Consider the following 19,181-nt stretch of genomic DNA (forward strand, 5'->3'; position numbering starts at 1 on the left):
CTCTACTGCAGCTAAAGAGATCAGCAGAGCTGCCAGGCAACTGGTATTGTTTAAAAGGGAACATCCATACACCTCTTAGTTGAGGTTCCCTTTAACAGCTGGAGAGCCAAGTTTACAGATCACTGTCCTAGGATATAATTTTTTATTGTCTCTTTAAAATATCTTTTCAGCACTTTGTAATTGAAAAAGTACCCAAAAGTTGGGGGGAAAGTACTATCATTGTCTTGCTTGCTGGTGGTTTAAAAAGCATTTTATGAAAAAAATTGAAAATATCACCGATTAATATCACTGAATATTTCCCCGAAAGTAGGACCTCACCTTAAAGTAACACACACCTACACACACACCTACACACACACCTACACACACCTACACACACACACACACCTACACACACCTACACACACACACACACACACCTACCTACTCACACACACACACACCTACACACACACACACACACACACACACCTACCTACACACACACACACACCTACACACACACACACACACACACACACACACACACACCTACCTACACACACACACACACACACACACACACACACACACACACACACACACACCTACCTATACACACACACACACACACCTACACACACACACACACACACACACACCTACCTACACACACACACACACACACACACACCTACCTACACACACACACACACACACACACACACACCTACACACCTACACACCTACACACACACACACACACACACACACCTATCTACACACACCTACCTACACACACATACACACACACACACCTACACACACACACACACACACACACACACACACACACACACACACACAGACACCTACACCTACACACACACACTAATGGAGCGCACAATAGTGCATTACCTGTGTTGGTTTTTATTGCAAAATTTAATGTTATACTCACAAGAATACAAGTTTAAAAGCGCTTCTCAGCGGTAAAGCCAACCGCTTATTTTCCCAGGCAGGGCGGCAGCAGCGCATTTAGGGCACAGTTCAGCAGAAATCAAATGCAATTGGGGCACAGTTCAGCAGAAATCAAACGCAATTAGGGCACATTTTCTTACTGTGCTCTCTCTCTCTCTCCACTAACCTGCAGCAGTATGTTTACTTCTATATTTACTCAAGAGTAAATAAAACTATAGAGTAGAGATACTTTCTGTCCACAAAAAGATAACAATGCTAACAATTTTAGAACTTACTGATCCTGTATAATGAGAGGACAACAATCAAGCACACGTTACATGAAACTGAATTGGGAAAAGACCCCAGCTATTAGAAGGGTCTCATCTGGTTTTTGGTGGCTAGTTGATCTAAATGTAAAACCAACTGACAAACTTGTATTCCTATTCCCAGTTAAGCCCAGAGCTTGCTTGGCTGATCTTGATCTAATGCTCTGTGACAGCTGCCTTGTCTAATATTGGATGTTGACTTACCTGCTGAGATCTAATGGACCAGTAAAGATAATGAATAAGGGAAACAGTGCATAAAGACTACAGTCCTTCTTTAACTGTGTGCCACCAATGGAATCTTGTAAAATCATGCAGATGCATAAAAACAGTAGTGATCAGCTGAGAAAATCAATCTTGATGTATTGCTCCTGCTTCCATAGCATCCCAAAACTGTTGGGCCTAAGAACATTTGCAGGGAGTCCCTTACACACTCCAATGAGTTCTGGGTCACCATGAGCTTGCTGGTTAGTCTGTGCCTCTCTGATTCACAAGCCCTACTCCATAGAGCCAAATTAATCCATGCCATGCACTGTTGAGGATCAAACAATCCAAAACAGTCTGTATGCATGTTGGATTATTATGGCTCTGTACAAATTAACAAGCTGACACATCATTGCATTCCAGCGGTTCTGGAGGTGTGTTTAGCTTCTAAGGGTACAATGGTTAATTTGCATATATTCAGCAGTGTTGCTCTGGGAGACATCTCAAGCTTACTCCAACCTGAATTATCGCAAATTCTTTCTGTTTTAGGAAAGCAAACTTTTGTTTTTGTTCTACTGTAAAGAAGTAACAGTGAAAACATATTGTGGTAAGCACTTCTTTTACAGTTAACCACTTCAGGACCACAGTGCTAAACCCCCCTAAAGACCAGGCTATTTTTTTCAAAATAGGCCACTGCAGCTCGCTGCAGGGCCGTACAACACAGCACACTAGTGATCCCCCCCTTTTCTCCCCTTTTTTTAAATAAATATTTGTCATTATTTTCTTATTATTTTTTACTGTTTATTTTATTTTTTTCAAAGCCCTCCCTCCTGGGGCCCCAGCCAGCCAATCCTGGAGGTCAGCTGTCATAGGCTTCTGCCTATGAGACCTATCGCTCTCTAGTGTCCCAGGGGGACAGCCGTGTCGCACGGCTGTCCCCAGTACAGCTCTGCTGCAGATCGCAGCACTGTACTCAGTAAAAAGACTGCCGTCTAACAGTCTCCGAGCTGCAATCACCGCTCGGAGACTGAAGGCAGAGCTCCGGCCTTCCAAGCAGGAGATGCGCGCACACCGTGGACTTGAGGACTTGACGCCCCAGGACTTGACGCCAATTGTCGTTCGGCGGTCCTGGGGCTGCCGCCGCGGTCACGCCCATTGGCGTTAGGCGGTCTAAGGGTAGTTAATGTCTCATTTATTTGAAGTCCTCAAGAAGTACAGTACATATTTGGGTGCCACCAGTTCAGTAATTCGCAGTGGTTTTATTGGAGTATTTAGAATCTCTTTAGCCCATTACATAAAAGCCTAGTGCTCCTAAATGTCACTGGATATCCTTTATAACTATTGCCACAGGATCATGAAGTTCATACCCTGCTCTGATGAAGGTCACAAAGCAATGAATTGCAGGACTCAGCCGACAGTCCTAAAGTAATGCATTAGGATCTTTTTGGGGGGGATTTTTGCTAAAAGTGGTGACCTGCATTTTTCTACTGTTTTTAGAAGGCAGTTAACTCTACAGAGTGAATGGCATTGGAAGCATTCTTTTTGAACTGCAATGTATCACTGTGTTATAACACTTCCGTCCTTCACCCATATTGTATATCATGTCACATGCATGAAACACTACAAAAATGTTTTCTTGTTTTGCAGCTATAAGAGAAGATGGGATGCCAGGTGGAAGAAACAAAAGTATTGGCCCTGTACAGGTAGGCACTTCTAACATCTGTTATTTTATGATTGATTTCGACCAGACAGAGCAGTTTCTGACCTAGTTGGTGCCCCGGGCTATGCAACCGGTTTCCTGCCACCACCAGCACTGCCACCACTAAACATATGCTAACGCTGAACAATCATTTTATTTTATTTTAATATATTTTTTATTAAAGTGCAAAATGAACAAACATAACATGCTTTTTAATCTCATTGACACTGTCCATCAGCGACACTTACCTCCCAACGTTTTGAGATCTGAAGGAGGACACTTTGACACGCCCCTGACACACTCTAGCCACACCCCCACCACACCGCTTGCTATGCATATCTCAAAGAATTCATCATCAAAAGATGTAGTTTTATCATTCAAACCACACTGGTTCTCTCTATCATTATTTTTCTTCATTTTAACATTTTAAAACATGCACTATATCAATTTAATTGATGGGCATAAAGTTGAGTCAAAAACATTTTCAGTAGAAAAATACATATTTTTACATAGATTTGTACGAGTCCAGAAAGGGGGACAAATGAAGAAGGAAGAGGGACAGAGGGATTTGGCTCCCAAAGAGGGACAATTGGGAGCTATGGCGACATCAATCATAAAAATGTCTTTAACATTTCCAGTGTTAAATCATTGTCCTTCTGAACACAGCCTTAACAAATGTTGGCATGAAATATCATCTAAGAACTGTCCTACTCAAATCGAAAATACAGGGAATTTTTTAATCATTTATCCTGCAAATCCAGCCGATAAAGACCCACTGTACTATGAGATGGTTAAAGAACAAATAGGAGAAAAGAGAGACAGAAAGAGAATAGGAAGAATAAAAACTGATTGCTAGTATATTGTACAAACGGAACAGATGCAAATTAATACAATGTTAACCTGTGGAACCGTTCACATGCTTCTGTTTGTACGGATCCAGTCCGTCCGTTCAGCTGAACGGACCGCAACTTTCTTGCAAAACTAAATTTTCCAGACCGCTGAGCCCAGCGGACCAGAAGCGGAAGCTGAAGCCCTGCATTGGGAGCAATGAGGGAACGGACCGTTATAAGGGCCAAAATCCACTGGGGGTGGTGGACTAAGGGGGGATGTAGGGATGCTCCAGTAGGGGTTGGGGTTTGGGGGGGATGTGAGGATGCTAACTGCACCTGAGCGGGCGGGTGAGGGAGGGAGGGTTTCTTACCAAGGTTTCCATCTCTTCCCCTTGCGTCATGCATCCACCATGCTTCCTTCTTTGGAGGTTGAAGGAGGTAGCGTAGTCACGTGACGCGACTTAGTACTCAAGGGGAAAAGATTTTGGTAAGAAACCCTCCCTCACCTGCCCGCTCAGCAGATTGGAGTGACAACGGAGTGCTACAAAGAGGTTCCTTATATTTCCATTACCACAATTTGGGCGCATTTGCACTGCGATCTGTTGGGTGCAAGCGCAAGCACACATAAAATTGTGTATGCTGGCCATTGCATTTCAGGAAAAAAACTAGTGGAAAAACAGCCCCGCGTTAATCATGGTGCCGTTACAATTGTGAAAACAGGCACGATACTATTTTCAAATCGAATCGCACCTAGGGGAGAAAGGCCCTTTGAGGAACAATGAATTTTCTCATATACTCTGTAGTATAATATAAATATATAAAGTCTAATATTTCTACCACCAACTTGAAGTAAATCATCTGCTGGTATACTTTTGGGATGTGGGTGGAAATCTGTCCAGACCCACAGAGAAAATATATTGCAAATGTCAAAAAGAAAGTTTTATTGGTGGATATTAAACAGGATTTAAAGAGGATCCTTGGGGTAAAGTGCATATTCAGTCAATCATCTTCTAATGTTTAAAGTTATAAAAACCTGCTGAGTGTTTTTCTTTTTAATACTTCCCAGAGCCCCATGTCCACCAGCTTCCTGTGCGTAGCCACGCCCCTTTGCAGAAAAGGTAGTAGAGAAAGCCGATGGACTGAATGGACTGAATGTGTAATTTACACTGTTAAGATCTGATTGCTGAGCAAGAAGACTGCTGAGCACAAGGGGTATATTTACTGAAATACAGTAATCAGAATAACGTCTTACACACAACTTGACTAAACCGTGATAACTCAAATATCACACGTTATCAACGATATCACACCTTATCAAAGATATCACACCTTATCAAAAGATATTGTGCCTTATCAGAGTAGCATAGTGAGAGCTACAAACCCACAGGGCTCAGGGCAGGACGAGTGCCATTGCCAATTAGCAAGCATAAGTTTGTAGCGCTTGCTATGCTACTCTGATAAGGCGTGTTAACTTTGATAAGGAGTGATATCTTTGATAAGGTGTGATATTTGAGTTATCACGGTTTAGTGAATCAAGCCCAATGACTGATATGTAATGAATTGTATGCAAAGTATTACATTTTGCTCTTCTCATCATGTGGTAAGACTTTACACACCTTATTCTGATTACTGCAGTTACGTGAATATTTACCTTAGCCACCATACTGCCACTGTGATTTAAAGAGAACCTGAGATGAATAAAAAAAAATTCATACATACCTGGGGCCTCTCCAGCCCCCTTTTGTCTGATTGCTCCCCCGAAATCCTCTTCTGCCTCCTGGATCCTCTATTATGGCTCACAGTAACTTCAGAAGTCGGTGGCTTACTGCGCATGCGCGGCCTGGCCACGTGCACCCCTCCACACTCCCGTCTCTTGGCCACAGATGCGCGGCGGGGGAGTGCGCACAACCTCACTGCGCCTGTGTCGACTGGCCCCTAACTAGCCAAAGTTACTGGGAGCCAGAGGATCAAGGAGGCGTAAGAGGACGGAGTGGGAGCGACCAGGCTGAATTGGGCTGGAGGAAGCACCAGGAATGTTTTATTTTCCATCTTAGGTAAACTTAAAACATATTGTTTTCTTCTGTCCCATTTATTCTCTGTATTCTTTAAGTGTTCCGTAATCTAATTTCCTTTATTAGATCTCTGATGAAGAAATTGAAAGGATAATGTCTGGTCAAGAATTTGAAGAAGAAGCCAACACATCTTGGAGTAACAATGGAGATAGCGACCATAGTTCTCCAGGCAATGGGGTCTCTGAGAGTAACCAGCCATCTCCAGTGTCTACACCTTCCTCCAGGTACTTACATTTAATGTTGTGCACAAGGACTATATTAACCATTATTGTAGTGCTTTTTTTGTTTCTTTCTTCTGTATAACCGTTGCAGTGCTGACATCCGATCTCTCATTTCAGTAGATCAGTGGAGCTAAATGGATTCAGTTCACTACGGGACCAGTATTTGGGCACTCCTGCACCAACGCACTATCAGTATCTACCTCACCTTTTTAGCTACTCTACACATTCTGCTCTAATCCCATCCCAACCCCGAAGTCTGGATCCTCAGTCCCTCACCCTTATCAACCAGCTGCTTGCAGCAGAAGACTCGGAGCCACTTAGTACCCCTATGCTGATTGAAGAAGGGTAAGTGAACCATACATGTGGATAATATCAGTTTGAATTTCAGTTAGTCAATATGGATTACTATTTGTCATCTGCTTATAAATATATTTTTGTATAGCCTTTTCTGTCTGTGGATTTCAAGATCTATACAGCTAACCTATGAATCAATCTATGTGGATAAATCCAGTTTTACAAAGATCTCTAAAAAAAAATCTTAATTTTGGTGTACTGTTGTTAAGTCTTACATTTAAACTAGCCACATAACACAAAAGAGCTTGTTGAAGTTCTTTTTCCCATTTATTACAATAGCTTCTGCGTCACACCCACTAGACTCCAAAAATGTATATAGTATAGACAATAATTTATCTTGTTTTGTATTCAAAAAACTATTTTCAAAAGCATTCCACTTTCTTCTAATCAGGTAAATGTTTTGCTCTGTATGGTTTTGGTAGTTTGGGGCTTGCACAGATTGGATACTACCATTTTTTTTAATCTTTTCTAAGATTAATTCAGGTATCCGTATTTATTTTGCTCTTATTAAACCAATTAACAGTTTAAGCTGTTAGGAAGTCTAAATTATCTCGTTATGTCGACATTTTTTATGCTGTTGCATGACTATTGAGTATAATGTTTTTAAAGTTGGTTTAATTAAGGAACACTATCACAAAAAATTGTAACATTTAAAATACATACAGTATTTATGAAACATACATTTCTCCCGGATTGAAATGCACCATAAATTCCTTTTCTCCTATGTTGCTGTCACTTACATCAAAGTGACACTGAAGCGGGGAAAAAAATATGATATAATGAATTGTATGTTTAGTACATATAATAGAACATTAGTAGCAAAGAGTGTCATAATTTTATTTTTGTTATAACATTGCAGCATTCTCTAATATTTGCAGTTTGCAAATTACACTCTGTATTTTAAATGATGAAACAGAGAAGAGCTAATGACCCTTGAGCTTCCTAGCAGTAAAACCTTAAAGTAAACCAGAGATCATTAAAGCTAAAGAATCCGAAAATTGCTTCAGTTGCGTCAGTCTGGGTCTTCTGTGCATGCGTGGGAGGTCTGCGCATGCGCAGAAGACCCAGACTGGATCCAACTGAACCGGTTACCGGGGCTAAATGCCGCTGTACGGCAGACCGCGGGAGGACAGCGAGGGACTCGCATGTGTTTATGGGACTGGAGGAAGCCCTGGGTAAGTATCAATTCTTTAGATTTCATGGTCTCTGGTACACTTTAATCAAACAAGAGACAGGTTGAGAATGATAAGTGTTTCAGAAAATAGCACTGTAGTCGACCCAAGTTTGGTGGAGAGCTCAGAAAAGCTCTTTTGCATAGATAACAATTGAAGTTTCGTAACTCTTCCTGTACTGGAAACAATATTAGAATCATGGACAGCATGGTGGCGTAGTGGTTAGCGCACTTGCCTTGCAACGCTGGGTCCCCTGTTCGAATCCCAGCCAGGTCAACATCTGCAAGCAGTTTGTATGTTCTCCCTGTGTCTGTGTGGGTTTTCTCCGGGCTCTCTGGTTTCTTCCCACATCCCAAAAACATACAGGTAAGTTAATTGGTTTACCTTAAAAAATTGGTCCTTGACTATGATACATGCACAATACAACAGTGGCTTGCAAAAGTATTCGGCCCTCTTGAAGTTTTCCACATTTTGTCACATTACTGCCACAAACATGAATCAATTTTATTGGAATTCCACGTGAAAGACCAATACAAAGTGGTGTACACGTGAGAAGTGGAACGGAAATCATACATGATTCCAAACATTTTTTACAAATCAATAACTGCAAAGTGGGGTGTGCGTAATTATTCAGCTCCCTTTAGTCTGAGTGCAGTCAGTTGCCCATAGACATTGCCTGATGAGTGCTAATGACTAAATAGAGTGCACCTGTGTGTAATCTAATGTCAGTACAAATACAGCTGCTCTGTGATGGCCTCAGAGGTTGTCTAAGAGAATCTTGGGAGCAACAACACCATGAAGTCCAAAGAACACACCAGACAGGTCAGGGATAAAGTTATTGAGAAATGTAAAGCAGGCTTAGGCTACAAAAAGATTTCCAAAGCCTTGAACATCCCACGGAGCACTGTTCAAGTGATCATTCAGAGATGGAAGGAGTATGGCATAACTGTAAACCTACCAAGACAAGGCCGTCCACCTAAACTCACAGGCCGAACAAGGAGAGCGCTAATCAAAAATGCATTCAAGAGGCCCATGTTGACTCTGGACGAGATGCAGAGATCTACAGCTCAGGTGGGGGAATCGGTCCATAGGACAGCTATTGGTCGTGCACTGCACAAAGTTGGCTCTTATGGAAGAGTGACAAGAAGAAAGCCATTGTTAACAGAAAAGCATAAGAAGTCCCATTTTCAGTTTGCCACAAGCCATGTGGGGGACACAGCAAACATGTGGAAGGTGCTATGGCCAGATGAGACCAAAATGGAGCTTTTTGGCCAAAATGCTATGTGTGGCAGAAAACTAACAATGCACATCACTCAGAACACACCATCCCCACTGTCAAATATGGTTGTGGCAGCATCATGCTCTGGGGTTTCTTCTCTTCAGCAGGGACAGGGAAGCTGGTCAAAGTTGATAGGGAGATGGATGGAGCCAAATACAGGGCAATCTTGGAAGAAAACCACTTGGAGTCTGCAAAAGACTTGAGACTGGGGCGGAGGTTCACCTTCCAGCAGGACAATGACCCTAAACATAAAGCCAGGGCAACAATGGAATGGTTTAAAACAAAACATATCCATGTGTTAGAATGGTCCAGTCAAAGTCCAGATCTAAATCCAATCGAGAATCTGTGGCAAGATCTGAAAACTGCTGTTCACAAACGCTGTCCATCTAATCTGACTGAGCTGGAGCTGTTTTGCAAAGAAGAATGGACAAGGATTTCAGTCTCTAGATGTGCAAAGCTGGTAGAGACATACCCTAAAAGACTGGCAGCTGTAATTGCAGCAAAAGGTGGTTCTACAAAGTATTGACTCAGGGGGCTGAATAATTACGCACACCCCACTTTGCAGTTATTTATTTGTAAAAAATGTTTGGAATCATGTATGATTCGATCCACTTCTCACATGTACACCACTTTGTATTGGTCTTTCACGTGGAATTCCAATAAAATTGATTCATGCTTGTGGCAGTAATATGACAAAATGTGGAAAACTTCAAAGGGGCCGAATACTTTTGCAAGCCACTGTACATAGACAAATGACTATGGTAGGGACTAGATTGTGAGTCTCTCTGAGGGACAGTTAGTGACAAGACAATAAACTCTGTACAGCGCTGTGTAATATGTCGGCGCTATATACATACTTGAATAAATAAATACTCATATCTGTGTTACTAATGTTCTATTGCTTAGCTGTACTACACATACAAATCATTATACCATAAGTTATTTTTATTTTTCACTTCAGATTTCTTTAAGCGGTAGCATCTTGACAGATCTGACAAGTTTTGGATTAGTCCAACCTCACAGGGGATTCTCATGGTTTTCTTTATTTTCAAAGGCCCTTACTGAATGGCAGTTGCTCAGTAAGGGCCCAACTGCCAAAATAGTGTGCAGACAAGTAGGGAGACTGGCTGACGTGTTTGTATAGATCCTTTCCATGGAGTGTCTTTCTAAAGAATAAAGGAATTATTGAGAATCCTCCGTGAAGAGATGGACTAGATCAAATCCTGTCAGATCTTTCACAATTGTACTGCCTACTGTAAGTGACAGTGACCTAGCAGAAGAGGAATTTATGGTGCTTTTTACTCTGGGAAAAATGTACCCTTTATAAATATGTATTTTAAATTTTCCAATCTTTCACGTTAGTTGTCCTTTAAGGCAGGGGTCCCCAACCTTTTTGAGCCCGGGGCCCACTGTCCCGACCAAAATTTTCTCCGGGGCCCCCGGAGTATAGTTAGCCCAGTATAGCAAGTACAGTTAGCCCAGTATAGCTAGTACAGTTAGCCCAGTATAGCTAGTACAGTTAGCCCAGTATAGCTAGTACAGTTAGCCCAGTATAGCTAGTACAGTTAGCCCAGTATAGCTAGTACAGTTAGCCCAGTATAGCTAGTACAGTTAGCCCAGTATAGCTAGTACAGTTAGCCCAGTATAACAAGTATAGTAAGCCCAGTATAGCAAGTATAGTTACCACAGTATAGCAAGTACAGTTAGCCCAGTGTAGCCAGTAGTTACCCCAGTATAGCAAGTACAGTTACCCCAGTATAGCCAGTAGTTACCCCAGTATAGCAAGTACAGTTAGCCCAGTATAGCTAGTACAGTTAGCCCAGTATAGCTAGTACAGTTAGCCCAGTATAGCAAGTATAGTTAGCCCAGTATAGCAAGTATAGTTAGCCCAGTATAGCAAGTATAGTTAGCCCAGTATAGCTAGTACAGTTAGCCCAGTATAGCAAGTACAGTTAGCCCAGTATAGCAAGTACAGTTAGCCCAGTATAGCAAGTACAGTTAGCCCAGTATAGCAAGTACAGTTAGCCCAGTATAGCAAGTACAGTTAGCCCAGTATAGCAAGTACAGTTAGCCTAGTATAGCAAGTACAGTTACCACAGTATAGCAAGTATAGTTACCACAGTATAGCAAGTACAGTTAGCCCAGTGTAGCCAATAGTTACCCCAGTATAGCAAGTACAGTTACCCCAATATAGCAGGTAGTTACCCCAGAGCAAGTACAGTTAGCCCAGTATAGCAGGTACATTTAGCCCAGTATAGCTAGTACATTTAGCCCAGTATAGGAAGTACAGTTAGCCCGGTATAGCAAGTACAGTTAGCCCGGTATAGCTAGTACAGTTAGCCCGGTATAGCTAGTACAGTTAGCCCAGTATAGCTGCCCCAGTGTCGCCAGTACAGTTAGGCCAGTGTAGCCAGTAGTTACCCCAGTATAGTGCCCCAGTGTAGCTAGGATAGGTGCCCTCCCCCCCCCCCCCCCCCACACGCCCCAGTCCACCCCCCCCCCGCGCGCGCGCGACCGCCGCTCCTGTTACCTTATAAGCGGGCGGTCGCTTCGCTTCCTTCTGAAGGCCAGCATTTGCTTTTGTCTACCCCCCACTGATAAACAACAACAATCAAAGGAAGAGCTTACTTAACCCATTCCTTCCCAAAGAGCAATGTTAATCTATACAGCCAGCTTCTTACTATCTCTCAGGCCATTGAGAGCTGCATCTCACATTGGAAAAAAACAAGCTAATTTGCTGGAATCTCTAGGGATTTTAAATAAAACGCACAGAGGTAAAAAAAGGCGGCCAGGCCCATAAAAAGTGCCACACTCAGTCTCAGTCCAACTTCAGGGACCCAGGTCCATTCAAAGAAAAGAACTTTCCAGCGATCTCTAGTGATGTGTACTGGAAATCAGAGGCTGAAAGTAGCAGAAGTTACCATGTCCCTAGTCAGAGATGCAGTAACACCCCGGCAGTGAACCCAGTTGCCATTGCTAAGCCCCATGCAGTCACTGCATTGCTCTGCAATGCCCGCTCTATAAACAATAAGACAGCCATTATTGCGGACCTTATTCAGACATGCGATTTTTCATGCATCACTGAAACCTGGATTGATGCCAATGCGGGCCCCACATTGGAAGCAACCATCCCATACAATTACTCAGTCCTAAGTGAGGGAAGACGAGACCGCAGAGGAGGTGGTGTAGTAATTTGTGGCAAAACAACTCTGCAGCTCAGGGCCCTGAATGTTGGCTCAACAAAGTCCTTTGAATGTATAGGTGCCCAGATCTCAGCTGGTAAAGGCTTCAAAATTTTAGTGGTTTATCGTCCCCCCGGAGATGCTGACCCTTTCCTACAGGAATTCCCAGAACTTCTGGCCATGCTGGCTCTGTCTTATCCGAGATGGATCATCCTTGGTGACTTCAACATCCGGGCTGATAACACTCAATCACAAGATGCAAATGAACTAATAAATCTCATGGGTGGACTAGGCTTCACACAAGTTGTAAAATCAGCTACCCACAGAGGAGGGCATACGCTAGACTTACTGTTCCACCTTGGAATGGACATTAGTAACATAACCGTAACCCCAGTGGTATGGTCAGACCATCACATAATAAAGTTTACTATTGAACATCACCCTATCAAGCAGCTCCCTAAAGAAACAATCAAAACCCGTCCCCTGAGTAATTTAACACCGGAGAGGATAACTGCAAACCTGGATTTTACAAATCTGCTCCACAGTCAAATGGACCCAAACTCTCTAGTAACCCAGTACAACAACACGATATATGAAACACTTGACAGTATTGCCCCATGGCGCACCAAATCCGCAACCAAAAAGCAGAAAGCTAATTGGTTTGACAAAACCATCATGGATCTAAAAAAGAAAGGGCGCAGACTAGAAAGACAGTGGCGTAAATCAGGGACTGGGGAGCACAAATCTAGCCTAGTTCAACACCTCAGACAATACCAACAAGCAATAACCAAGAAAAAATCAGACTTTATCTCGCACAAAATATCTACAGCCAACAACAGAGCTGCTCAACTCTTCCACACAGTGGAATCACTCTGCAATCCTTCCTGCCTAAAAGCCCCAACCACATACTCCAGAAAAAGGTGTGAAGAATTCTCTGCCTTCTTCACAAACAAGGTGTCTACCATCCGTGCCAGCATTACACCAACAACATCAATTGACCACTGGACGTTGCATATGCCTACTACGGTACCACCATGGCAAGTCTTTGACACTCTGAGTGTAGAAGATTTTGGAATTCTCATTCAAAGTCTCCGCCCCACTACCTGCGACCTGGATCCTAGCCCAACTGGATCCTTAATGCAGTGCCCAGCGCTGTTCAGGCCAGCACTTTACAAAATCACTCAGTGCTCCTTGCAAAGTGGACTTTTCCCAGAAGAACTAAAGAAAGCAATCATAAAACCCCTCCTGAAGAAACCATCACTAGATCCTGATTCTGTAACCAACTACAGACCTGTGGCGAACTTACCATTCCTATCAAAAGTTATCGAGAAAGCAGTCGCCAACCAGCTAGAAGCCAGGCTTACAGATAACAACATCTTTGATACTTTTCAGTCAGGATTCAGGAAAAGGCACAGCACTGAAACAGCATTAGTCCGAGTAATGAATGATCTACTTACTGCAAGGGACAAGGGTGATTGCTCAATTCTGATTCTTCTTGACTTGTCAGCAGCATTTGATACTGTGGACCATGAAATACTAATCCAGTGACTGAAGAATTACTGTGGCCTAAGGGGTACTGTTCTTAGCTGGTTTCAGACCTTCCTATCTGGCAGGACACAGCAAGTATGTCTGGGCACACACTACTCTAATCCAGTGCCACTTGCCTATGGAGTTCCACAGGGTTCTGTACTATCACCATTACTCTTTGCAGTCTACATGCTCCCACTGGGCAAAATAATCCAGAACTATGGTTTAGGATACCATTGTTATGCAGATGACACACAACTGTATCTGTCCTTCAAGCCTGGCACCCAAGACCCATCAGCATCCATAAATGCGTGTCTAGTGGATTTACAAAATTGGATGAACACCAGCTGGCTGAGGCTGAACTCTGACAAAACAGAGGTGTTGGTGGTAGGTGGTCCACACATGATGGATAAAGTTCAAAACGCTCACCACCTCAAACTAGCAATTGGGGGAGATACTGTACAGTATAAAGACTCTGTGCGAAACCTTGGGGTGATCCTGGATGGAAATCTAAAACTCAGACAGCAGGTATCAGCTGTCGTCAAGTCTTCCTTCTTCCATCTAAGAAATATAGCGAAAATAAAACACCTAATCCCAACTGAAGACCTACCTGCCCTGGTTCACGCATTTGTATCCTCCCGCCTAGACTACTGCAACGCCCTGTTAATCGGATCTACAGGTAAGGTTCTGCGCCCCTTACAGCTAGTACAGAATGCTGCAGCAAGACTCCTAGCCAATGCCCCCCGCAGCTCACACATCACCCCAGTACTGCAAACTCTTCACTGGTTGCCAGTAAAATGGAGAATCAATTTTAAGATCTGCCTGCTGACATTCAAGGCTCTACACCACATGGGACCCAAATACATAGCGGATCTATTGGAACTTTATGCCCCTCCACGCATCCTCCGCTCTGCCAACAAGATGAAGCTGGTTATTCCCAGGATACACTTAACATTTGGTGCTCGGGCCTTTTCCTATGCAGCCCCTACTCTATGGAACTCACTTCCACAATCAGTACGAGAGGCTCCTTCTCTGGACAGCTTTAAAAAAAGGCTAAAAACTCACCTCTTTTCCCTAGCCTTTGAGACTGCATAATGCAGGGTCACAGCGCTTTGAGTCCCCAGGGAGAAAAGCGCTATATAAATATTATTGTTATTGTTGTTATTGTTATATTCCCCCAGGCGCTCCTCTCCTCGGTTGCAGCATCTCGTGATACAGCAATGCTTCCCGCGCAGCTGCTTTAAAGAAGGGAAGGAAGCAGGGCAGCGGCTTCCTGTAGCGGCGATCACCATTACCATAGGAACCGCTGCCCCGCCTCCTTCCCTCCTTACAGCAGCTGCACAGGAAGCGCTGCTGTAATACGAGATAGGAGAGGGCTATGGGGAATATAAGGGAGGAAGCGGCCGCCGCTCTTAAGGTAACAGGAGCGGTGGCCGCGGGGGAAAGGGGGGGGGGGGGTGATAGAAAGGAAGAAAGGCCAGATCCGCCACGGCGCCCAGAAATTTGCCCACGGACCACCAGGAGGTGATGACAAACCACCTCTTTACCTCTTGCAATTATTTTATATTTTATCCTTTATTTGGATCTGCTCCAAAAGAAGTGTTGTATTTTCCCTTTCCTGTCTTTAGATATTTTTTCAAAGTTTGCTCTGAACCTAACCTTATTTTTTTTCATTGTAATCTGTAAGGGAATTGGGGAAGCATTGCTGGAACATGCTGCTATTTCTAAAAGTTAAGGTAGCCATACATTTAGTGATGTATGGGCAGATTCCACCAAGAGACAAATCTCTCTAATCGAATCTGATAAGAGATCTGTCAGCTGCCCATACACAGCAGGCTGATTCCCGATCAATTTCAGCATGAAATCGATCCGGAACTGGCCTTGTGACGCCGCATCCATCCGCCTCGCTGCCCCGACGCTGTCCCCTAATGAAAAAAGTATACATTACCAGTCTGTGGCCTCCGATTGTCCCCGGACATCACACGGGCGCCTTTACTAGGAAATCACGTTGGGCGCGCGTGTATGGACAGCAGAGTGCACCAGGAACAGCGGAGGGATGAGCGGAGGCCGCGGACAGGTAATGCATATCTTGCACTGGGCACCGAGAGGACATTTATCATTAAGGGGGGCACCGTCAAGGGTTTCGCTGCGTTTGTTGTTCATCGTGAAATTGCATGCCGTTCCCGCCGCGCATCTGATCGAGCAAATCGGACCAACATTTTGCAGCATGCGATATCCACAATGCGACCAAGTTTCATCCCGAAATTGGTCACATTATCGATTGGGCATGCATTTGGTGGCACCGGTTTTCATTCAATTTGATTATAATAATCGAATCGGATGGTAAATCGGCCACCAAGTCACCTGATGTAAGGCCACATTTAAACTTCTTTTAATCCTTTCAGCTATAAATCTTAAATTTGAAGCAGATAGTATGCATGGCTTGTGAGGAGTAAATGTGAATGGACAGTGCCCTCTAGTGGTCTTAAATGAAAATGCAGCTGTGAATTTAGTATGAAACTAGTGTGGAAACTAATGTAGAGTGCTTTGTTAAACTAAACTTATATTCACAAACTCCAGGCCAGGGGAACAAATTCTTCTTGGAGAACTTCCAGAACATTATCTATCGAGCCATCTATCTGCCGAAAAAAACTTAGCTTTTCACGCCTGCAGTTATATGGTGATCTACACAGATATAGGACGCTGTCGCAGTACCCATCAGTATTCAGAATCCACCGCTCTTCCATTAGCGGTATAGCCTGTATAACGCTAATGGAAGAGCGGCAGATTCGGAAGATGGATGGGCACCGCGACACAGGACGGGTAATGTATAAATGCACTCACATCAGGTACATTTATACACTGGGGGCAGCAGTGGACTTGGCAGATTCCCAAGAGATTTCATTCTGAAATTGATAGGGAATTGGCCAGTGTAGGGGCAGCTGACAGATCTCTTTCTAATCAGATTCAATCAGAGAGAGTTCGGTCTCCTGGTCGAATCTGCCCACCATCGCTAGGTGTATGGCTACCTTAAGCTAGGACAACAAGAGCTAAGCAGCAATATTGCAGTCGTAGCTCTGAGTGGGGAACATGGCTGCCCGGGGAGGGAGAAGGCTACACACCCACTATATATGAAAATAAAGTCATGCAAATCATTTATTTCAATAACAGATTGGTATGAATTAAATTGTGAGAAGTCTATGCACTACATTTATTCCATAAAATATACTTATTAAATTGTGCATGAGTTAATTTGCTTAGGGCTGTTAGTAGACCATTTTAAAGTTCTATCTCTTTCCTCTATTTTTGTCTTTTTCCTTTAAAGGATTACCAGAGCTGAAACAGATTTGTAAAAATGGGGTAGCAGGCATGTATACAAAGAAGTCCTTATGCCCACCGTCCCCCCAACCCCCGTTCTTTGTCCCCCTCCTTTCTTTCGGAAATGCCCCCTCAGCTACATTCTGGTCAGCTGGGTCAGGCATTAGTGCATTGGCCCGGATGCGTGCGTCCATGATCACGTGCCTGCGGCCGGGAGCGCTCGGAGCTTATGCACAATGTCGTAGTGGCTTAGTGTGCAGAGTGATTAAGGGCACACGTAGCTGGGCCAGTACCTCTGCACTAATGTCCGACCTGGCCAACCAAGAAGTAGCTGTGGGGAGCATTTCCGAGACAAAGGAGGGTGATGGAGGAGAACAGAGGGAGCCGTGGGCATGAGGACTGCTTCATATACATGCCTGCTCCCTCCGTTTTTACAGTCTTTTAGCTCTGGTATCCATTAAAGTACTTATGAAAGTAAACACTTGTTAATTAATTTTAATTTACAGAGCGCCAACATATTCTGTGGCGCTGTACAAAGTCAGAACAAAACATGGGGTACTTAGTAATACAAACAGCGGTATACACAAAATATAGACACTGGTACATAATACAGTATTGATAAACATAGGAATTACAGTGACAATTGTAACATGAGCCCTGCCATGGTGCCCACACTTTTTAGGCATGGTGCCCACATAATTAGGCAGACTCCCTTCCTCCATCTCCAAACATAATTGCTGTACTGTACACAGTCCCTTGTCAATGCGTGACAGCCACCTAAACTGCATGTTTCCCACTCACAACTCCTTGCTCCAGGTGTCCACCCCAGCCTATGCAGAGGCAGCAGTGGGATGGAGCTCAGTAGATTACCTGGCAGCCTGGCTTGCTTGCTGGTCCTGGATAGATGTGCCGGTACCAGCTGCTGGTAGAGGAGCAGCTGGTAGCAATGGCCCCCAGACGCAGTGATGGTGCCATACCATCTAGGAAGTAGAAGCCTGGGAGCATGGCTTTGGGCCAGCATGGCTGCAACCTCCTCCTCTCGAACCCATGGAAACTGCTGAAGAGGAGGTGCTGCAAACACATTCGCCACCCTCATTAGCTACCTGATATTTGTTCTTGCACTGTGACTGGCCAGCGTTGCACTGTCAGCTTGCTGCCACTTCGCTGCTTTGAGCGTTCAACAGCAATCTACCCAGTAGTCCTTTGCAATCTACTGGTATATTGTCACTGCAATGGACACCCTTGGTCAAAGTAATAGTGAAAAAACAAAAGGTGGGGTAGTATACGATATGTAGTATACTGCATTTATAGCTAGTGGCAGTGTATTTTCAGTTATATTTAGTAAGGAGTACAACTTTGCCAGAAGTCGAAGGTAGAGTGTATGTATGTTTAAAAAGTGAGTTTTGAGGGAGCACGTTAAGACTTCAAAAGATGGAGAGTGACAGATCTGTTTTGGAAGGCGATTCCAGTTGAAGGGTGATGCACACGAGAAGTCTTTTTTTTTTCTTTTTAAGTAAATGGGAGGAGGTGATTCTAGACGGCAGAAGGAGGTTATATGCAGATCTGAGATTGCAGTTGGGGTGGTATCTGAAAACTAGCAACGAGATGTACAGGGGAGAGAGTTTGTGGAGAGCTTTGTTAGGTTATGGTGAAAAGTTTGAAATGGATCCTCTGGCTAATTGGCAGCCAGTGAAGAATTTGACAAAGCGAATCAGCAGAGGAGGTGCGAGAAGTAAGATGAATGAGTCGAGCAGCCGAGTGCAGTACAGATTTGAGCATTGCCAGACTGTTAGATGGTAGTTAACAAAGTAGTATACTACAACAGTCCAAACAAGATATTAAGACCATGTACTAACATTTTAGTAGCGTCCTGAGTAACAAAAGGTCGGATGCGGGATATGTTTTTGAGTTGGAGATGACAGGTGCTGGTTAGAGAGTGAATGAGAGGAATAAATAAGAGAGACGAATCAATACCCTTAAGCAATGTGCATTGGGAACTAAAATTATAGGGATGTTATTAATATTGTTATGTCAGGCAGAGAGGTGGACAGAGAAGGTGAAAAA

The 19,181-nt window shown here is 43.7% G+C and overlaps 1 protein-coding gene across 11 annotated transcripts in view; it reads left to right on the plus strand.

Annotated features, from left to right (window-relative positions):
- NR6A1 (nuclear receptor subfamily 6 group A member 1) overlaps nucleotides 1–19,181 on the plus strand; it is a 592,176-nt gene that overhangs the window by 520,415 nt on the left and 52,580 nt on the right. For 9 of the 11 annotated variants that reach the window (XM_068248132.1, XM_068248128.1, XM_068248129.1 and 6 more), the window contains 3 exons: nucleotides 3,111–3,166; nucleotides 6,131–6,288; nucleotides 6,403–6,630. In XM_068248132.1, the coding sequence (XP_068104233.1) occupies nucleotides 3,111–3,166; nucleotides 6,131–6,288; nucleotides 6,403–6,630 (442 nt within the window). The remainder of the gene's footprint in view (nucleotides 1–3,110; nucleotides 3,167–6,130; nucleotides 6,289–6,402; nucleotides 6,631–19,181) is intronic. The other 2 variants (XM_068248130.1, XM_068248131.1) reach the window with 1 other exon arrangement.

Source organism: Hyperolius riggenbachi, chromosome 8, assembly GCF_040937935.1.
Source record: "Hyperolius riggenbachi isolate aHypRig1 chromosome 8, aHypRig1.pri, whole genome shotgun sequence".
NCBI classification, from domain to species: Eukaryota; Metazoa; Chordata; class Amphibia; order Anura; family Hyperoliidae; genus Hyperolius; species Hyperolius riggenbachi.